Here is a 15,910-nt window from a genome sequence, read left to right as displayed (position 1 = left end):
GGCCCCCAAGTGGTGGATAGGGCTGGAAGCGGTGGATCGCAACTGGGGTTGCGATGCGGATTCTTGCGATGCTACCCAAGTCTGGTAAGGAGTACGGAAGAACTCTTCCTGACTATGCCCAGGGCTTTGAGTATCGATCGGAGGTCTGGTCCCATGTTGGCGCGGAGGCGTAATGGGCTCTAATGGCGGCATATCGGTAAGCGAGGCTTGCCGCATGGGCATCGCCGCCCTCCCCCGTTCGTCCTCGTCGGTTTTCGAGGTCGAACGGCGTGGAGGAGGGGGAGGGGGCGGACCGCCCCTTTGGACCGGTACCGGGAGGTCACCCTGTATGGCAGCGATGAGCCCGGGTCCGATGGTCTGCATGAGCTCAACGAATTGAGCTTCCAGCATGGACCGTAGCGAAGCCGATAAGGAGGGATCCGCACCGAAAGGGGGTCCTCCTGCACGGTCATCGCGCTCCTTCGAGGTCGAGTGCTTCTGCTTAGTAGCTTTCGGCACTTTGATGACCACTGGTGGCACTGTGGAAGGAAGAGGTACCTGAACCGAGGAGACCGGGGCAGGCACCGACGTCGAGCTCGTGGATGGTGTCGGGATGAACGATGCCGGTTTCACCACACTCGATGCAGGAGGGGTCGATACCGGTTTCGCCCGAACCGGGGAGGTATCAGATGAAGTGGAGGCTGAGGGATCCTTAGCTGCGTCCATCTTGAACATCGATTCCCACAATAGGCAACGCCGCTTGAATGAGCGTGCCGTAAGGGTAGAGCAAGGCCTGCACGATTTCGGAATGTGGTCAGGGCCCAAACACTGCAAACAGCGCTGGTGAGGGTCCGTGAGTGAAATCGCGCGTTGGCACTTGCTGCACTTTTTAAACCCGGTGATTGGCCGGGACATAGGCCGGAAAATCTCCGCCGCGAGGTCGAAGCCAGTGGGCCTGAGCCACGTGGCCGGCCCGTTCGACCCGCCGGAGGAAATAATCTTCTTTTTTTTTTTTTTTTTACTGAAAAAGAAAAGTACTGTTAACTGTAATTAAAAGAAAGCGAAAACGCGGACAAGGAAGGCAAATTTAACTGAATTCAGCTAGCGCATGATGAAGTTGAACTTCTCAGCTCCGCGGAAAGAAAAGAACTGAGGAGACACGCCCGGACCTCCGGGCGGGAAGGCACCGGCGCATGCGCGGTGCGGGCATCTAGAAACTTTTAAGTTTCTACAAGCAACACGTGCTTGTGAGACGTCCGTACCGGGGCTCTGTCTGATGACATCACCCACTAGTGAGAATACCTGCCTGCTTGTCCTGGGATAAGAATAAATTATTATTATAAGTCCTCTGTCACGGCTGGCTTGAAGGAAAGCAAACACCACCGATACCGATATCGGAGCTGAAAATGGTTCCACCTTCTATTGGGCACACCAGTGCTAGAAAGCTTGCCATGCCTTAGTATAAGCTGAGATCGTGGTTGATATTTTAGACTTGAGGAGAGTGGTAATGACCACCTCTGAGTACCCTTTTCACGCTAACACTTCACGTTTAAGAGCCATGCCGTGAGAGCAAAGCATTCCGGATCTTCTAGGTACACTGGACCTTGAGAAAGATGATACAAATACACCTGTAACCTGAGACCTGAACCTGTCTGTAGATGCACCAGATCCGCATACCACAGTCTGTGTGGTGAGTCTGGAACTACGAGAATGACCCTTCCCCAATGACCTGCAATCCTTTGAAGGATTCAGCCTATTATGGACCATGGGGGAAAGACAAAGAAGTACGGCCACGGCTGGACCAGAGCATCTAGACCCACACTTTTCGGCTTGTATCTTTGACTGAAGAACCTGTCTACCTTTTTGCTATAGCCATAAGGTCGAATCATGACGAAACCCAATGGTGAACTATGGCTTGGAATGCTGGCTCAGAAAGCGTCCACTTGTCTGGAGCCATGGTCTGTCTGTTGAGAAAGTCAGCTTGAACATTGTCCATTCCTACTACATACACTGCTGAGAGCGCCTGCAGATTATGTTCCGCCCAGGTGAAGAATAAGCGGGTTTCCAGACCCAGATGGACACTCTTGGTGCCCTCCCTGGCGATTGACATAGGCCACCACAGTAGCATTGTCCGAGAAGACCCTGACCACCTGGCCTTCCAGAGTCTTCTGTAGTTTCACCAGAGCTAGCCGAATGGCTTGGAGTTCCAGCCTGTTAATTGACCACTTCCTCTGAGTGAGCAACCAACGTCCCTGAATCGGACGTCGGTTGCAATGAGCTCCCTAGCTGAAGAGGCTGGTATCCATCATTATGACCACCCAATATCCTATCTGAAGATGCATACAATTCCTTGGTAAGGAACTGAGGTCGGAGCCACCAATCCTTGCTGGCCTGAGACTCTGGTGTCCAAGGCAAAGGACTTCTGTAATGAGTCTGTCTGCGGAGACCAACCCTTGAGTAACATATGCTGGAGAGGACATATATGTACTTTTGCTCAAGGGACCACATTAATTGTGGCTAACATTGATCCTAAGAACTGAAAACAGTCCCACGCTGACTAAGCTGGTTTTGGTCAGGAGGCACGTTATCTGAGAGCAAAACCTCTTGAAGATAGACATGGCCTGCAGCTGTGTCGAATAAGACACCCAGGTACTCCAGGGACTGTGTCAGAGATAAATGACACTTTCAGTAATTTACAATCCAACCAAGACCATCCAGGAATCGGATTACCTGATCTACTGTGTGCTGAGCCTCGGATGAGGGGGCCTGGATTATCCAGTCATCCAGATACAGATGCACCTGCAGACCCATCCTTCGTAGGTGGCCTGCCACCCCCACCATCACTTTGGTGAATGTGTGGGGAGCTGTTGCCAGGCCAAAGAGCAAGGCAGAGAACTGGAAATGCTCCAGGATATGAAACCTTAGGAATTTTCTGTGTCTGGGAAAATAGGAATATGCAAGTAGGCCTCCATCAGAGAGGTCAGGAACTCCCCCTGGAGACACTGCTGCTATGACAGATCAAATAATATCCATTTGAAAACGTGGGACCCTGAGCGCTGTGATCACGTGATTAAGGTCTAGAATGGGTTTCCAATTGTCTGAGCCTTTCTTTGGCATGATGAAGTATATGGAATATCTGCAGAAGCCCAAATCTTCAAGTGGCACTGGATCTATGGCCTGAATATTTAGCAGCCTGCTCACGGAGGTTTGCACCCAAGTCACTTTTTCCTGGCGCCCCATGGAAGAATCCACAAACCAATTAGTTAGAGACCGGGCAAATTCCAGCTTGTAGCCGCTCTGGATGATGTCCAGAACCCAGAAGTCCGATGAAATCCGAGTCCAGCCTGCAGAAAGCCCGAGAGTTCACCCCCTATCCTGAGGGACTACCTCTGACCTGGTATCACTGCGACTTCTTGGTGGAGGAGACAACACAGGTTGCTGAAGATTGGTTTTGTCTGGGTCCAGAAAACTTCTGCTTGTAATTCTAGGAGAATCTCTGGGAAGTTGAGCTGAAATACTGTCAAGACATAAGAATAGCCTTATTGGGTCAGACCAATGGTACATCAAGCCCAGTAGCCGTTCTCACGGTGGCTAATCCAGGCCACTAGTACCTTGCCAAAACCCAAGGAGTAGAAATATTCCATGCTACCGATCCAGGGCAAGCAGTGGCTTCCCCCATATCTTTCTCAATAACGGACTATGGACTTTTCTTCCAGGAAATTGTCCAAACCTTTCTTAAAACCAGCTATGCTATCCACTCTTACCACAACCTCTGGCAAGACCACCTGGAGCCATGAAAATTAGAGCGACCTGAGCCTCTAGAGGGGTTCTGGGTCTGCTGCCAGGCAGAGTCTTGGGTCGAGAGTCCACCGCACAAGACATAAGGTCATCCAGACTATTTCCGAACAACAACTGCCTTTTAGCTTTAGAGATGGAATCTCCAGTCCATTGTCTGATCCAGAGCATTATGTGTACAGAGATCAAATAAGCTGAAGCTTTACTCATGACCCAAAAAATGTCATAGAGAGCATTTGCCAAATAATCCACTACAGACAAAAGGAGCTGTGGTACGAGCTTCTTGTGTTCCGGCATATATAGCCTGAAAAGACAGAAATATGTCACAAAGGATGCCACTGAGACTGCTCTGACTCCCAAAGCCAACACTCAAAAACCTACTTAAGAACCACATCCACAATTTTTTCAGTGAAAAGCCCCCAACTCTAGAACTCTAAGCCTATGAATCTTCGATTGATGAATATAGTAGATAAGTTTAAAACTGAATTAAAAACATTTCTTTTTACAGATGCTTACTGTAATAGATAGTTGATTTGAATCCTGGGAGAGTATTCTGCAAGACATGCAAAGTTCGACCCTAATTATATTTCCCCTCCTACTTTTCTATTATAATTGTATTTTGACTATTTATCTTATATGTTCGATGTAAAGTGATTTGACTGTTTTGGAACACGATTTTAGATTGTATGCCACCCAGACGTTTTTTACCGTTCAGATGGTTTTTACCCTTGGTGCAGGATAGAAAGACATTAATAAATTTAATGGTTTCACTGTAGAGTTTTACAGATCATTTCAAAGTACCCTATTTACCTCATCTATTAAATTTATATCAGGTTCAACTGACTAAAGGTTGCGTTGCAGGTACTATGGCAGAATCCCTAACTATTGTTTTGCAGAAGCCAAATAAAGATCCTATGTTGGTTTCAAATTACAGGCCTATTTCTTTGATAAATGTAGATGGTAAACCTCTGCTAAGTTATTGGCTTTGCGCTTGGCCAAGGCTCTCCCTTATATTATTGGTATGCACCAAACTAGATTCGTTGCTCAAAGACATTCTTCAAATAACACCAGACTGGCTTTTCACATGTTAAATTTAACAAAAGCCATGGACGATCCAGCCTTCTCTGTATCCCTGGATGCAGAGAAGGCCTTTGATCGGGAGGAATGGACCTTTATGTATCAAGCAATGGATTGGTTTGGTATTGGTTCAGGATTTATACAAATGATTCAAACCTTGTATAGTTCTCCTTCTGCCAGATTATATATAAATAATACTTTTTCGGAGCGTTTCTGTCTGGAGAGGGGAGTTAGACAAGAATGTCCATTATCTCCTTTGCTGTTTGATATTGTTTTGGAACCCTTGTTATTAGCTATTCAACAGGCAAAGGAGATCCAGGGTATTCCTTACGCAGGTCGGGAATACGAGGTCTCTGCTTATGCAGATGACATATTGCTTCATTTAAGGAATCCTGAAACAACCATTCCACATTTACTAGATTTGATTGATAGATTTGGAAAATTTTCAGGATATAAAATAAATTGGAGTAAATCAGAGATTCTTCCGCTTAACGTACATTGTCTGATTTATTCCCCTTTCTTTGGAAGGAAGAGGGTTTAAAATATTTAGGAATTTGGACTTACAAAACGCTGGAAGAAACGATGAAAGTAAATGAAAAATCCTTATTGCTAAAGGTTACAGAAATATGTGAACAATGGAACCCATTACATCTGTCTTGGTGGGGGAGAGTTCAGATGGTGAAAATGATGATTTTGCCTCTGGTTTGTTACCAGTGTTGTTTCAGGGGTCTTTTTACAAAAAATTAAATAGTATTCTTACAAAATGTATTTGGCTGGGGAAAACAAAAAGAATTCCTTTAGTATCCTTACAAAAGTCAATTGTGGAGGGTGAGGTAAATTTTCCAAATTTTTATAGGTATCATCAAGCCTATATAATGTGTCAGGGTATGTATTGGATCCTAATACCTCTCTAAGCACACTTTATAACTTGTTCTACACACTAGCCCAATCCCAACTTAAATGTGATACAGCTCTTATGCTAAGAGGAGGGGCCTTAGATCCCCGTGTGTTGCCAGCAGTCTGCTTATCAGCCACACTAGAAAGGGAAATTACCTCATCGGCCTCCCTCCCCCTCCTGCCTGGTGATTAATAACAATGAATGTTCAGATGAAAAAATAGAAGAACTGAGCTGAAGACTCAGGCAAAATGGCAGTTTCCCACCAAAGAAGAAAAGCCCACCAAAAAAGGCATCTCTGAGGCTGAGGGCACTGAAGAGGCTTGAAAAAGCAAAGCCATGGTAAGGGAATCCCCAGAAAAGCCCGATGTGGCAGTAAGGGAAGTGCCAGTACTTTTGGTGGTAGGGAAAGCCCGGTCTTCCACCCCCCCATCAGCAGCCGCTATTGGCTGGGGAATCCCCAGCACTGTCGGCAGTTAGGGAAATTCGAGCCTCCCCACCATCCACCGCCGACGCACCGTTTGCGACTGCTGGGGAAATCCTCGAGCTGCCTGGCTCCGAAACTAACGAGGGTTCCCCTTCTGGCCACAAACAAAAACAACAAAGGCCGGATGCATTAAGCCCTCGGCGGGAACACACTGAGCACTTCTTCGGCTTGTGAGAAGTGCTCATTGTTAACCGTAAAGCAGACTGAATAAAATGGGCAGTTGAATGGGAGAAAAAAATATGAATGAACACAGTCCCTGCAAACCGGCACAGAAAGAAAAGCACTGCCATGGGTCTTTTTTTTTTTTTTCTTCAAATGAAACTTAAATTAAATGGAGAACACCCCACAGGCACTCAAAAGTTTAGTCTTTGCCTGTCCTTGGCAAGGCGTAAAGTTGAGGCTCCTCTAAAGAAAAAAGTGGGGAGGTGGAGGAAATAGGGGGAGGGACTCGACCACCCGAGTGTGACACCCCCGAGGTGGTAATGGTCCTGTGGGACCCCAGCTCAGTCCAACCAGAAAATAGGAGCACTGTCTAATCTTTCCAACAGACCCTACTAAGGTGTAAAAGAAGACCACACAGGCTTACCACCTTCACCTGCTGAAGACTGAGAATAGACTGATTCTATAAGGGACTGCAGCCCACTTGTACTGTAAGAATTCAGTATGTTCTCAGTCTCCTACTGCTGGCAGAGGAATGTAAACCCATCTGGCTGTGTTGGTCTGGAGGGACGATAAAGAAACTAATTTTGGATTATGGTTCTACAGGATATTTGGAGATTCACTGTTTCTTTTTCACTTCTTACCTTTTCAGATTCCATAACCGGACACCTCCAGTTGTAAAAATAATACTGCAAGTTGCCATCTCCTATACCAAACTTGAGTTTTTCCAGGAATGTTTTGTTCTCCATCAAATCTAGTGCATTGAACACATCAAATCCTTTCTGTCAACAACAAAACATTAATTTATTGTATAATTCAAACCAGGGATTGCTCTCTCAACCATGCTATGCATTGTATTCATAATCACACTCTCTCTCCTAAAAAAAACCCCAACCTAATACTGCATCTATGATTAGACCTTCATCTATTATTAACTGTAAATATGCACTGCTTTTGCTTAAAGATATTAGGGTCTCCTAGACGAGAATGCTAACTAACCTATCCAAACTTAAGGCTTACATACATTTTCAAAAACAACTAGCAGTACACCAAATTCCATGACACAGGCAGTGGACATGGGAGAGGACTCGTGGTCAAAAATCAGAATTTTAATTGGGGAGCTCTGAAAGGCCACCAGAGGCTAGAAGGATAAAGGAGGAGGTGCTCTGTTACAGTCTGTGTTGCACAAAGCAGGGCTCAACTATCTGAGCCCTACACGCTGGCTGTTAATTCTCACTATCTGGGGCTCAAGCTGTACCTAGAAGAGATGCCCCTGCACATATAAGAGCCATCACTTGCCACTCTCTCTGCTCTGGGGTGCCGAGAGCAAAGCCAATGTGCTGTTCTGAACCTGAGGCGTCAACTGAATCAGGTCCAAAGGCACATTAGTTGAGAAACAATCCTAGCCTTAAGTTTTTCAGCTCTAGCAAGTAAAAATAAAACATTTGTGAAACATAATATTTATCAGTAATATAATGTCTGTAACATCATATTTTGTTATAATGTCTATATATAAAGGAAAACTGCAGCATTTCAAGTGGAAGACTCTACAGTCAGTTGCTGAAGAGAGATAATTGTCCCCAAGGCAGGGCAAAGTCTTCAGACACAGTCTATGCTGAACCACCGGTAGTACAGAGCTAAAGAGAGGCAGATTTCTTGAAATACTGCGACTGTTCAGAGCACTAGACATTGTGAATGCCTCCAGAGTTTTTACATAATAAAGACATCTTAAATGATGCCTGGAGTTTCATGTCTGCAGAATAGTTTTCTCTTTTCTCAAAAGATATTATGGGCAAAATATGTTAGAGAAAGCAATGATGAAATTATCAGACAAAACACAAAACAAAACACATTTTGAAAAGGCAGTCTTCCTTCTTTTTGATGCTGAAGACAAGCAATAGGAAATTATGAATTAGAGTCTTACGGGTCCTTTTACTTTAATATGGTAATTTAGCAAATGACTGTAGTAAGTTAACAAGCTATATTATAGCATATTAATAGGGAGTATACAGATCACCAGCGCTGGGAGTGACAATCACCACTGAAGACAAGCGTTGCCATTCTTTTGCAAAAAAACTTTTTAAACATTGTTTCCGTTCAAGAGACTAATGGATACAACGTTATAGGTTAAAGAAATACAATTGAGAGTATTAGCAGCTGTTGAATAAAAATAAGTTGTAGCAGCTGACAATCGCTTATATCTTTTTGGTGAAAGGAAGGGAAGGGAAGGAGGTATGTGTACTGTATATATCAGAGGTGTCCAACCTGTGGCCCGAGGGCTGCATGCGGCCCAGTGAAGTATTTTGTGTGGCCCCGGTCGAGGGCAATGCAGTGTTTTCCTCTGCTGCCCCCGGGTGTTTACCGTCTTGTCGGCTCCCTCCTCTGTCTTGCTGCAGCGTTTGCGCGGCCCCAGAAACATTTTTTTTCAGCCAATGCGGCCCAGGGAAGCCAAAAGGTTGGACACCCCTGCTATATATGATTAAAGCTTCAGGATGTGGACCTGAAATAACATAAGTTATAGGAGGTTCTATTATCTGACCCGCAAATGTATTTATGATATACCTACCTTCCAGATTTAAGTTAACTCAGTGGGAGTACTTTGAATATCGAATGAGTGAGTCATATACAAACATGTGCTAAGTGTTGCATCATGATATGGCAATGAATTGCAGTTAAGTAGAAGAATACTATGTAAGCATCATCATTTGTATGTCAATCATCTGTCTGCCCCAATGGCTCTATAATATGGTTTTGGTGTTCTGGACAGGATGTTGTTCTGAGACCTGAATTACTGGTGTAAGTTACCATGCTAGCATGATGACAGCAGGCACCAATTCACACACTACTAAGGATCCGATTCTATAAACTCTCGAGTGTGTTCCTTTTTTTATTCTCTCAGCTCACCTGAAAGACAAGAGTTTTACAGCTTCAGACTGATTCAGAGGCCATGTACAGGGCGGGGCTTCAGGGCCACTAGACATATCTACAAAAAAAGATTATTGAGATAAGAACTTAATCTTTCTTTCTAGTACAATTTGTCTAGTGGTCCTGAACTGTAAAGGCATACCAAAGCAGTCCCCAGAGTCTAGTGCAGAGATCCCGAAAGTGGCATCTTTCCTGGCTGCCACATCCACCCTATAGAACCTGATGAAGGTATGGAGGGTAGACCATGTAGCCGCTCTACAGATCTCCTGAGATAAGACAGCTCTAGTCTCCACCCATGAAAGTTGCAACTCATCCAGTGGAACACTCTTTCAATGAGATTAGCAGCTGCTTACCACAGCCCACATACACTGCAGAAATGGCCATTTTAATCCATCTGGAAATTGAGGTTTTAGATGCTGTCCTCCCTTTCTTCAAATCAACTTAATAGCATGTAAGACTTTCAGATGGCTATTTAAATATCAATTCAATAGAAATAGGAACTTCTTCCTTATTCCAATTAGCAATCTGTTACTATCACTTATTATTATTAGACCCTCAGCGTCACCACTCAGAACTCAAACATATCACCGTTCTGAGCTTTACGTGACCAATCCTCACTGGGTCCAAGTTTTACTTATTTTCACTTTTTCAAGAGTTTTATATATTTAAATACTTATAAATTTCTTATACATTTACTTCATTTTAGTTAGCTTATTTTACTTAGCTTTAATGTAGTTGTCTCTAGTAGAGATATTTTTAAATCAAGCAGGGTGACATAGTCCTCCCTTTCTTGGCATGACTGGTCAGAAAAGGTGATACAGATAAGCAAAACTCATTGGTACCTCAAGGTACCTCAGGAGAGCTTGCTTGACATCCAGCAAATGCAACGCTTTATTCTTCTTTTCCGATCCTGTAGGGTGGAAAGGAGCAAATGGACTTCCTAATTAACATGGAAGGCTGAGACAACTTTTGGACGGATCCATGTGTAAGGAGAGCACTGCTTCCATAATTTTGAGGAATGGCTCCCTGCAGGAAAGAGCTTGCAACTCAGAGACTCGTTTTACCGACGTAATCACTACCAAGAATACCATCTTGACTGTAAGATCCAGAATAAAAGCTTCTTGTAAGGGCTCATTATGGAGGTCCACTGAGACCCTGTAATACATTAAGATTCTAGGAATAGAAAGAGGAATGCACTGGAGTGCACAAACAGAGTCCTTTTAATGAACCAGGTGACATCTGGGTGAGAGGTCAGGGAGGCCATACCCCCCCACAGGAAACAGGAAAGGCCGGATAGCTGCTATTTCAGTGATTCGAACAACAGACCCATCTATAGTTCTTCCTGCAAAAAGTCCAAGACTACTGAAATTGGAACTCAGAAGGGCTCTACATCCTCCACAGTGCACCAGCACTGAAAGGTCTTCCAGGCCTTAGCATAGGCTGCCACCGTTGAAGGCTTCTTAACTCTTGAGCAAAGTGGTGGCCAATGAACTTTCCCATCAAAATTCAAATTCTTAACCAACTAACTTTCCTGCCAAAATTCAAATTCATGACCAATGGTCTTCCCTGTGCTCAATCAGGTCAGTGGATCTACTATATATAAATTATAGACAAACTGCAGGCCTCAAAGCATACACTGAAGAAAGCCACAGCATGATGGCTGAAACATCGGTTCAACCTACCCAGATGCATCGAGACTCGGAAAACAGCAACAACCTGCTCTATCTCAGCACGGCTTCAGCAAAGGACGATCTTGCTTGACGAACTTGCTGCACTTGCTGCAAGGGTGACCCGGTCGACATTTTCAGAAGGCGTTCGACAAGGTTCCGCACGAACGACTACTTCGAAAAATTGAGAGCCATGGAATAGAGGGTGAAATACTCACGTGGATTAAAAATTGGCTAGCAGATAGGAAACAGAGAGTGGGGGTAAATGGACAATACTTGGACTGCAGGGCTCAGTACTTGTACCTGTGCTCTTCAACATATTCATAAATGATCTGGAAATGGGTACGACGAATAAGGTGATTAAATTTGCAGACGATACGAAGTTATACAGAGTAGTGAAGACGCAGGGGGATTGTGAAGATCTGCAACGTGACATAACCACGCTTGAGAAATGGGCAGCGACATGGCAAATGAGGTTCAACGTGAATAAGTGTAAGGTAATGCATGTTGGTATCAAAAATCCCACACACGAATACAAGATGTCCGGGGCAGTACTAGGAGAGACCCCCCCAGGAAAGAGACCTGGGAGTACTGGTCAACAAGTCAATGAAGCCGTCTGCACAATGCGCAGCGGTAGCGAAAAGGGCGAACAGAATGCTAGGAATGATTAAGAAGGGGATTACAAACAGATCGGAGGGGGTTATCATGCCGCTGTACTGGGCTATGGTATGCCCTCACCTGGAATACTGTGTCCAGCACTGGTCGCCATACATGAAGAAGGACATGGTACTACTCGAAAGAGTCCAGAGAAGAGCAACTAAAATGGTTAAGGGGTTGGAGGAGTTGCTGTATAGTGAGAGATTAGAGAAGCTGGGCCTCTTCTCCCTTGAAAAGAGGAAATTGAGAGAAGACATGATCGAAACATTCAAGATAATGAAGGGAATAGACTTAGTGGATAAAGACAGGTTGTTCACCCTCTCCAAGGTAGAGAGAACGAGAGGGCACTCTCTGAAGTTAAAAGGGGATAGATTCCGTACCAACGTAAGAAGTTCTTGTTCACCCAGAGAGTGGTGGAGAACTGGAATGCTCTCCCAGAGTCTGTTATAAGGGAAAACACGCTCCAGGGATTCAAGACAAGGTTGGACAAGTTCCTGCTGAACCGGAACGAACACAGGTAGGGCTGGTCTCAGCTGGGGCACAGGTCTTCGAACTGGGGGCCGCCGCATGAGCGGACTGCTGGGCGCGATGGACCACTGGTCTGACCCAGCAGCAGCAATTCTTATGTTCTTTTCAAATGTTAGCGCCAGCAGCCTGGTTCCATCCCAGTTAAGCCAGAGTCAATCCTTTTGGAATAGGCTCCCCAGTTCCTAACAAATCTAAATCCTTCATTCCCACACCATCGTCTCAACCACACATAGAGGCTTTGGAGCTCTGCCTGCCTCTAAGGTGCTGCGCATGGAAAAGAGAGCATTTCTGTATATACTACCCTGGAAGATTTGGATTTCAGTTTTCTACCTAAGAGCCTAAATTTGGCTTCCATAACATTCCTCCCATATTTTCCTATGTCTCTTGTTCTTACATATTCCAAGACAGCCAGCTCCAACCCAGCAAAATCTAAAATTCTATTTAAGTGATGCATTAGGTCCATCTCCTTTGTACCAGGCAGACAAGTGACCAAGCGATCCTCATGCCCACCAGCCACCCAGCTATCTACATGTCTAATGATTGAATCACCAACTAAAAGAGCTGTCTTAACCCTTTCCTCCTGGAGACACATCCTCAGTGCGAGAGAATATTGCAACCCATGGTGGGTACATCCTGGCTACATGATTATTTCCTATTTCACCAGGGTGATGCTCTCCTTTTAGGAGACCTCCCTCCTCTAAGGCAGCACAGGGGCTGTCAGACTGGAGGTGGGACTTCTCTACAATGTCCCAATAGGTCTCCTCTATGTATCTCTTTGACTCTGTAAAGGGAGATTGACACTTTATTGGGAGGCAGAATAGCCAGACTTCTTCTGAGAGCTTGGAGCTCTTTGCAGCGAGCACACACATATAACTTCTCATCAAGTGGGAGATAATCATACATGTGAAACTCAATGCAAAAGACTAGATAGTACTCCTCTTGTTGCAGGACTACTAACTGCATCTTATTTTTGAGCTAATTAAACTCTATTAAAGGTTCTAGGAATATAAGACTAGTATAACGAGCAGATAATTTTGCATACATCGTAAATCAATAATTTTTAAAAATTGCAATATTACGACAAATCTTGCATACAATAAAACAAAATAACAAAAAAAAAAAAGACATAAAATTTACAACAGTACTATTTGTTATTAGTCTATCAGTATGGAAAAATGAGTCAATTCAAATGAATGAAAAGCATTCTGAAATAAAAAAGTCTTTAAAAGAGCTTTAAATTTCTTCAAGTCTGTACATATCGAATATTTCCTGGAAGAACATTCCAATAACAGAATATAGAGGCTCTATATTCAAGATGTATCATCTTAAAACAGGGCACATCTAGTAAGTTAGCACCAAAGGCATCGATACCTCCTGTTTCCTACTCACCATACCTCTCCATATGCACCCAAGCATCCTTCTAGCTTTCAAAGTCACCTTGTCAAATACTATCAATCCCAAGTCCCACTAACTCTTTTGTGCACAAAAGTTCTTCACCCCTAAAACTGTACCATTTCCTTGGGTTTTTGCAGCCCAAATGCATGACCTTACATTTCTTAGCATTAAAACTTAGTTGCCAAATTTCAGACTATTCTCTAAGCTTCACTAGGTCCTTCCTCTTGCTATTCATACCATTAGGGGTGTTTACTTTGTTGCAGATTTTGATATTATCTGCAGAGAGGCAAATCTTACCCGACAGCCCTTCAGCAAGATCGCTTACAGAAATGTTAAAAAAAACCCAACAACAACAGGACCAAGAAATGAACCTTGAGGTACACCAAAGGGTAACATCCCTTTTTTCAGAGAGATCTCCTTCAGCTCAATCAGTTCTTGACCCAGTCCTTCAATTTGGGGGTCTAGCTGAGGGCACCCAGTTTATTACACGCCTGTGTGGAACACGGTGAAAGGCATTGCTAAAATCTAAATTCATCACATCTAGCATACTGCCTCTGTCCAATTTTCTGGTAACCCAGTCAAAGAAATTGATCAGATTTGTCTGACAAGACCTGCCTCTAGTGAATCTATGTTGCCTTGGGTCCTGTAATCCACTGGATTCCAGAAACTTCACTATTCTTTGTTTTAAAAATGTTTCCACTAATTTACTTACCACAGAAGTCAGACTTAACAGCCTATAGTTTCCTACATCTTATTTCTACTTTTGTGGAGAGGGACCACATCTGCCTTTCTCCAGTCCTCCGGTATCACTCCCAATTCTAAAGAAGCACTGAAAAAGTCTGCCAGTGGAGCTGCCAGAACTTTTATTTATTTATAAATTTTTATTTTTAAAATTGATATACCGTTTAAAACTAAACGGTTTACAAAGTTTATACATACAGTGGAACCTCGGTTTGTGAGTAACGTGGTATGTGAGCGTTTTGCAAAGACGAGCAAAACACTCAGCAAACTTTTGTCTCGTAAACCGAGCACCGCCCCGATAAACAAGCTCTCAGCAATTGTGGCCCCAGGGGTGGGTACCTGCCTGTGGGTGCTGCAGCGCTTTCAGCGTGGTGGCTTCCTTCCCTCAGGGTCCCCGTGCGGCTTGCCCTCCCGCTTCGGCCGATGCCTCTGCCGTCCGTCAACGCCTCCCGGCTCCCGATCCAAGCCTGAGCTAAGCTAGCCGCTGCTCCGACAACATGCTCACCACGTACAAGCACGCAAGATGTTTCCCAGTCATACTGTAGTTGCAGAAGTGTTTGCACCTTTTCCTATGTTTGAATGCCAGCAGGTAAGATATTCCAGTGGAGTTGTCTTCCTCTTATCAGATCCTCACTCCAGGAATCAGAAAGTATGCTGGAGACTGAACTCGGTGTCATGGTTAGCAGGAAAGACCATTATCCAATAGACTAGGCCTGGCAGAATTTTGTTGTTTACTATATCACCGTTGTTCCTACTCTTTAAGGGAGTTAAATGGTAAAATTATGCATCACCTGATAATTTTCTTTCCTTTAGTCACAACAGATGAATCTAGAGATGTATGGGTTATGACCATCTACCAGCAGCTGTAGATAAGGAGCATCAAATTGAGCTATATCATGGGGATGGGATTGGGACTTGAATACCACCTTTTTGTAGTTTTACAACCACATTCAAAGCGGTTTACATACAGGTAATTCAAGCATTTTCCCTTGTCTGTCCTGGTGAGCTCACAATCTGTCTAATGCAACTGGGGCAGTGGAGGATTAAGTGACTTGTCCAAGGTCACAAGGAGCAGTGCAGGGTTTGAACCCACAACCTCAGGGCGCTGAGGTTGTAGCTCTAACCACTTCCCCACACTCTCCTCATATAGGATGGTAAGCTCCTTGGAAAGCCAGGGTTTCTCATAAAGCAAAAGAACAACCACTGAGAACAAATACACAGAGAACACCCTCAACATGCAGAGGTGCAGCTGTGTTCAACATGCAGAGGACGTGCTAACATTATATGTGCCGGTGGTGCACTACTTCCAGAGACTATTTGTGCTGGTGTGCACTACTTCCACTGCTCCTCACGGCACTGCTTGTAAGCCACTGTTCTCTACATCTGAAGATGGAGCTGAGCACATCATCTAGAAACATAGCTGGGCTCTACCATCATAAATTGAGTTGTACACACCCCCCAGAGATGAAAAAGCAACGGAATCTCCAAAAATGGACCTCCACCCAAAAGTGGAGAACATAGCCCGGAATGACACTGACTATCCAGACCTGAACTAGAAGCTTACAGCCAGAGAAAGTACAGCAATGGGTCCACAACCAGAGAACT

At 44.4% G+C, this 15,910-nt stretch overlaps 1 protein-coding gene across 5 annotated transcripts in view; it reads right to left on the bottom strand.

Annotated features, from left to right (window-relative positions):
- The window catches only part of NMT2 (N-myristoyltransferase 2), an 88,826-nt gene that overhangs the window by 12,332 nt on the left and 60,584 nt on the right, over nt 1–15,910 (bottom strand). For 4 of the 5 annotated variants that reach the window (XM_033931208.1, XM_033931210.1, XM_033931207.1 and 1 more), the window contains one exon: nt 7,037–7,174. In XM_033931208.1, coding sequence (XP_033787099.1) covers nt 7,037–7,174 — 138 coding nt within the window. Of the gene's footprint in view, nt 1–7,036; nt 7,175–15,910 lie in introns of those variants that run through there. The other variant, XR_004538133.1, reaches the window with a different exon arrangement.

This window comes from Geotrypetes seraphini, chromosome 2 (assembly GCF_902459505.1).
Source record: "Geotrypetes seraphini chromosome 2, aGeoSer1.1, whole genome shotgun sequence".
Taxonomy (NCBI): Eukaryota; Metazoa; Chordata; class Amphibia; order Gymnophiona; family Dermophiidae; genus Geotrypetes; species Geotrypetes seraphini.
This window is presented reverse-complemented; position numbering and strand designations above follow the sequence as displayed.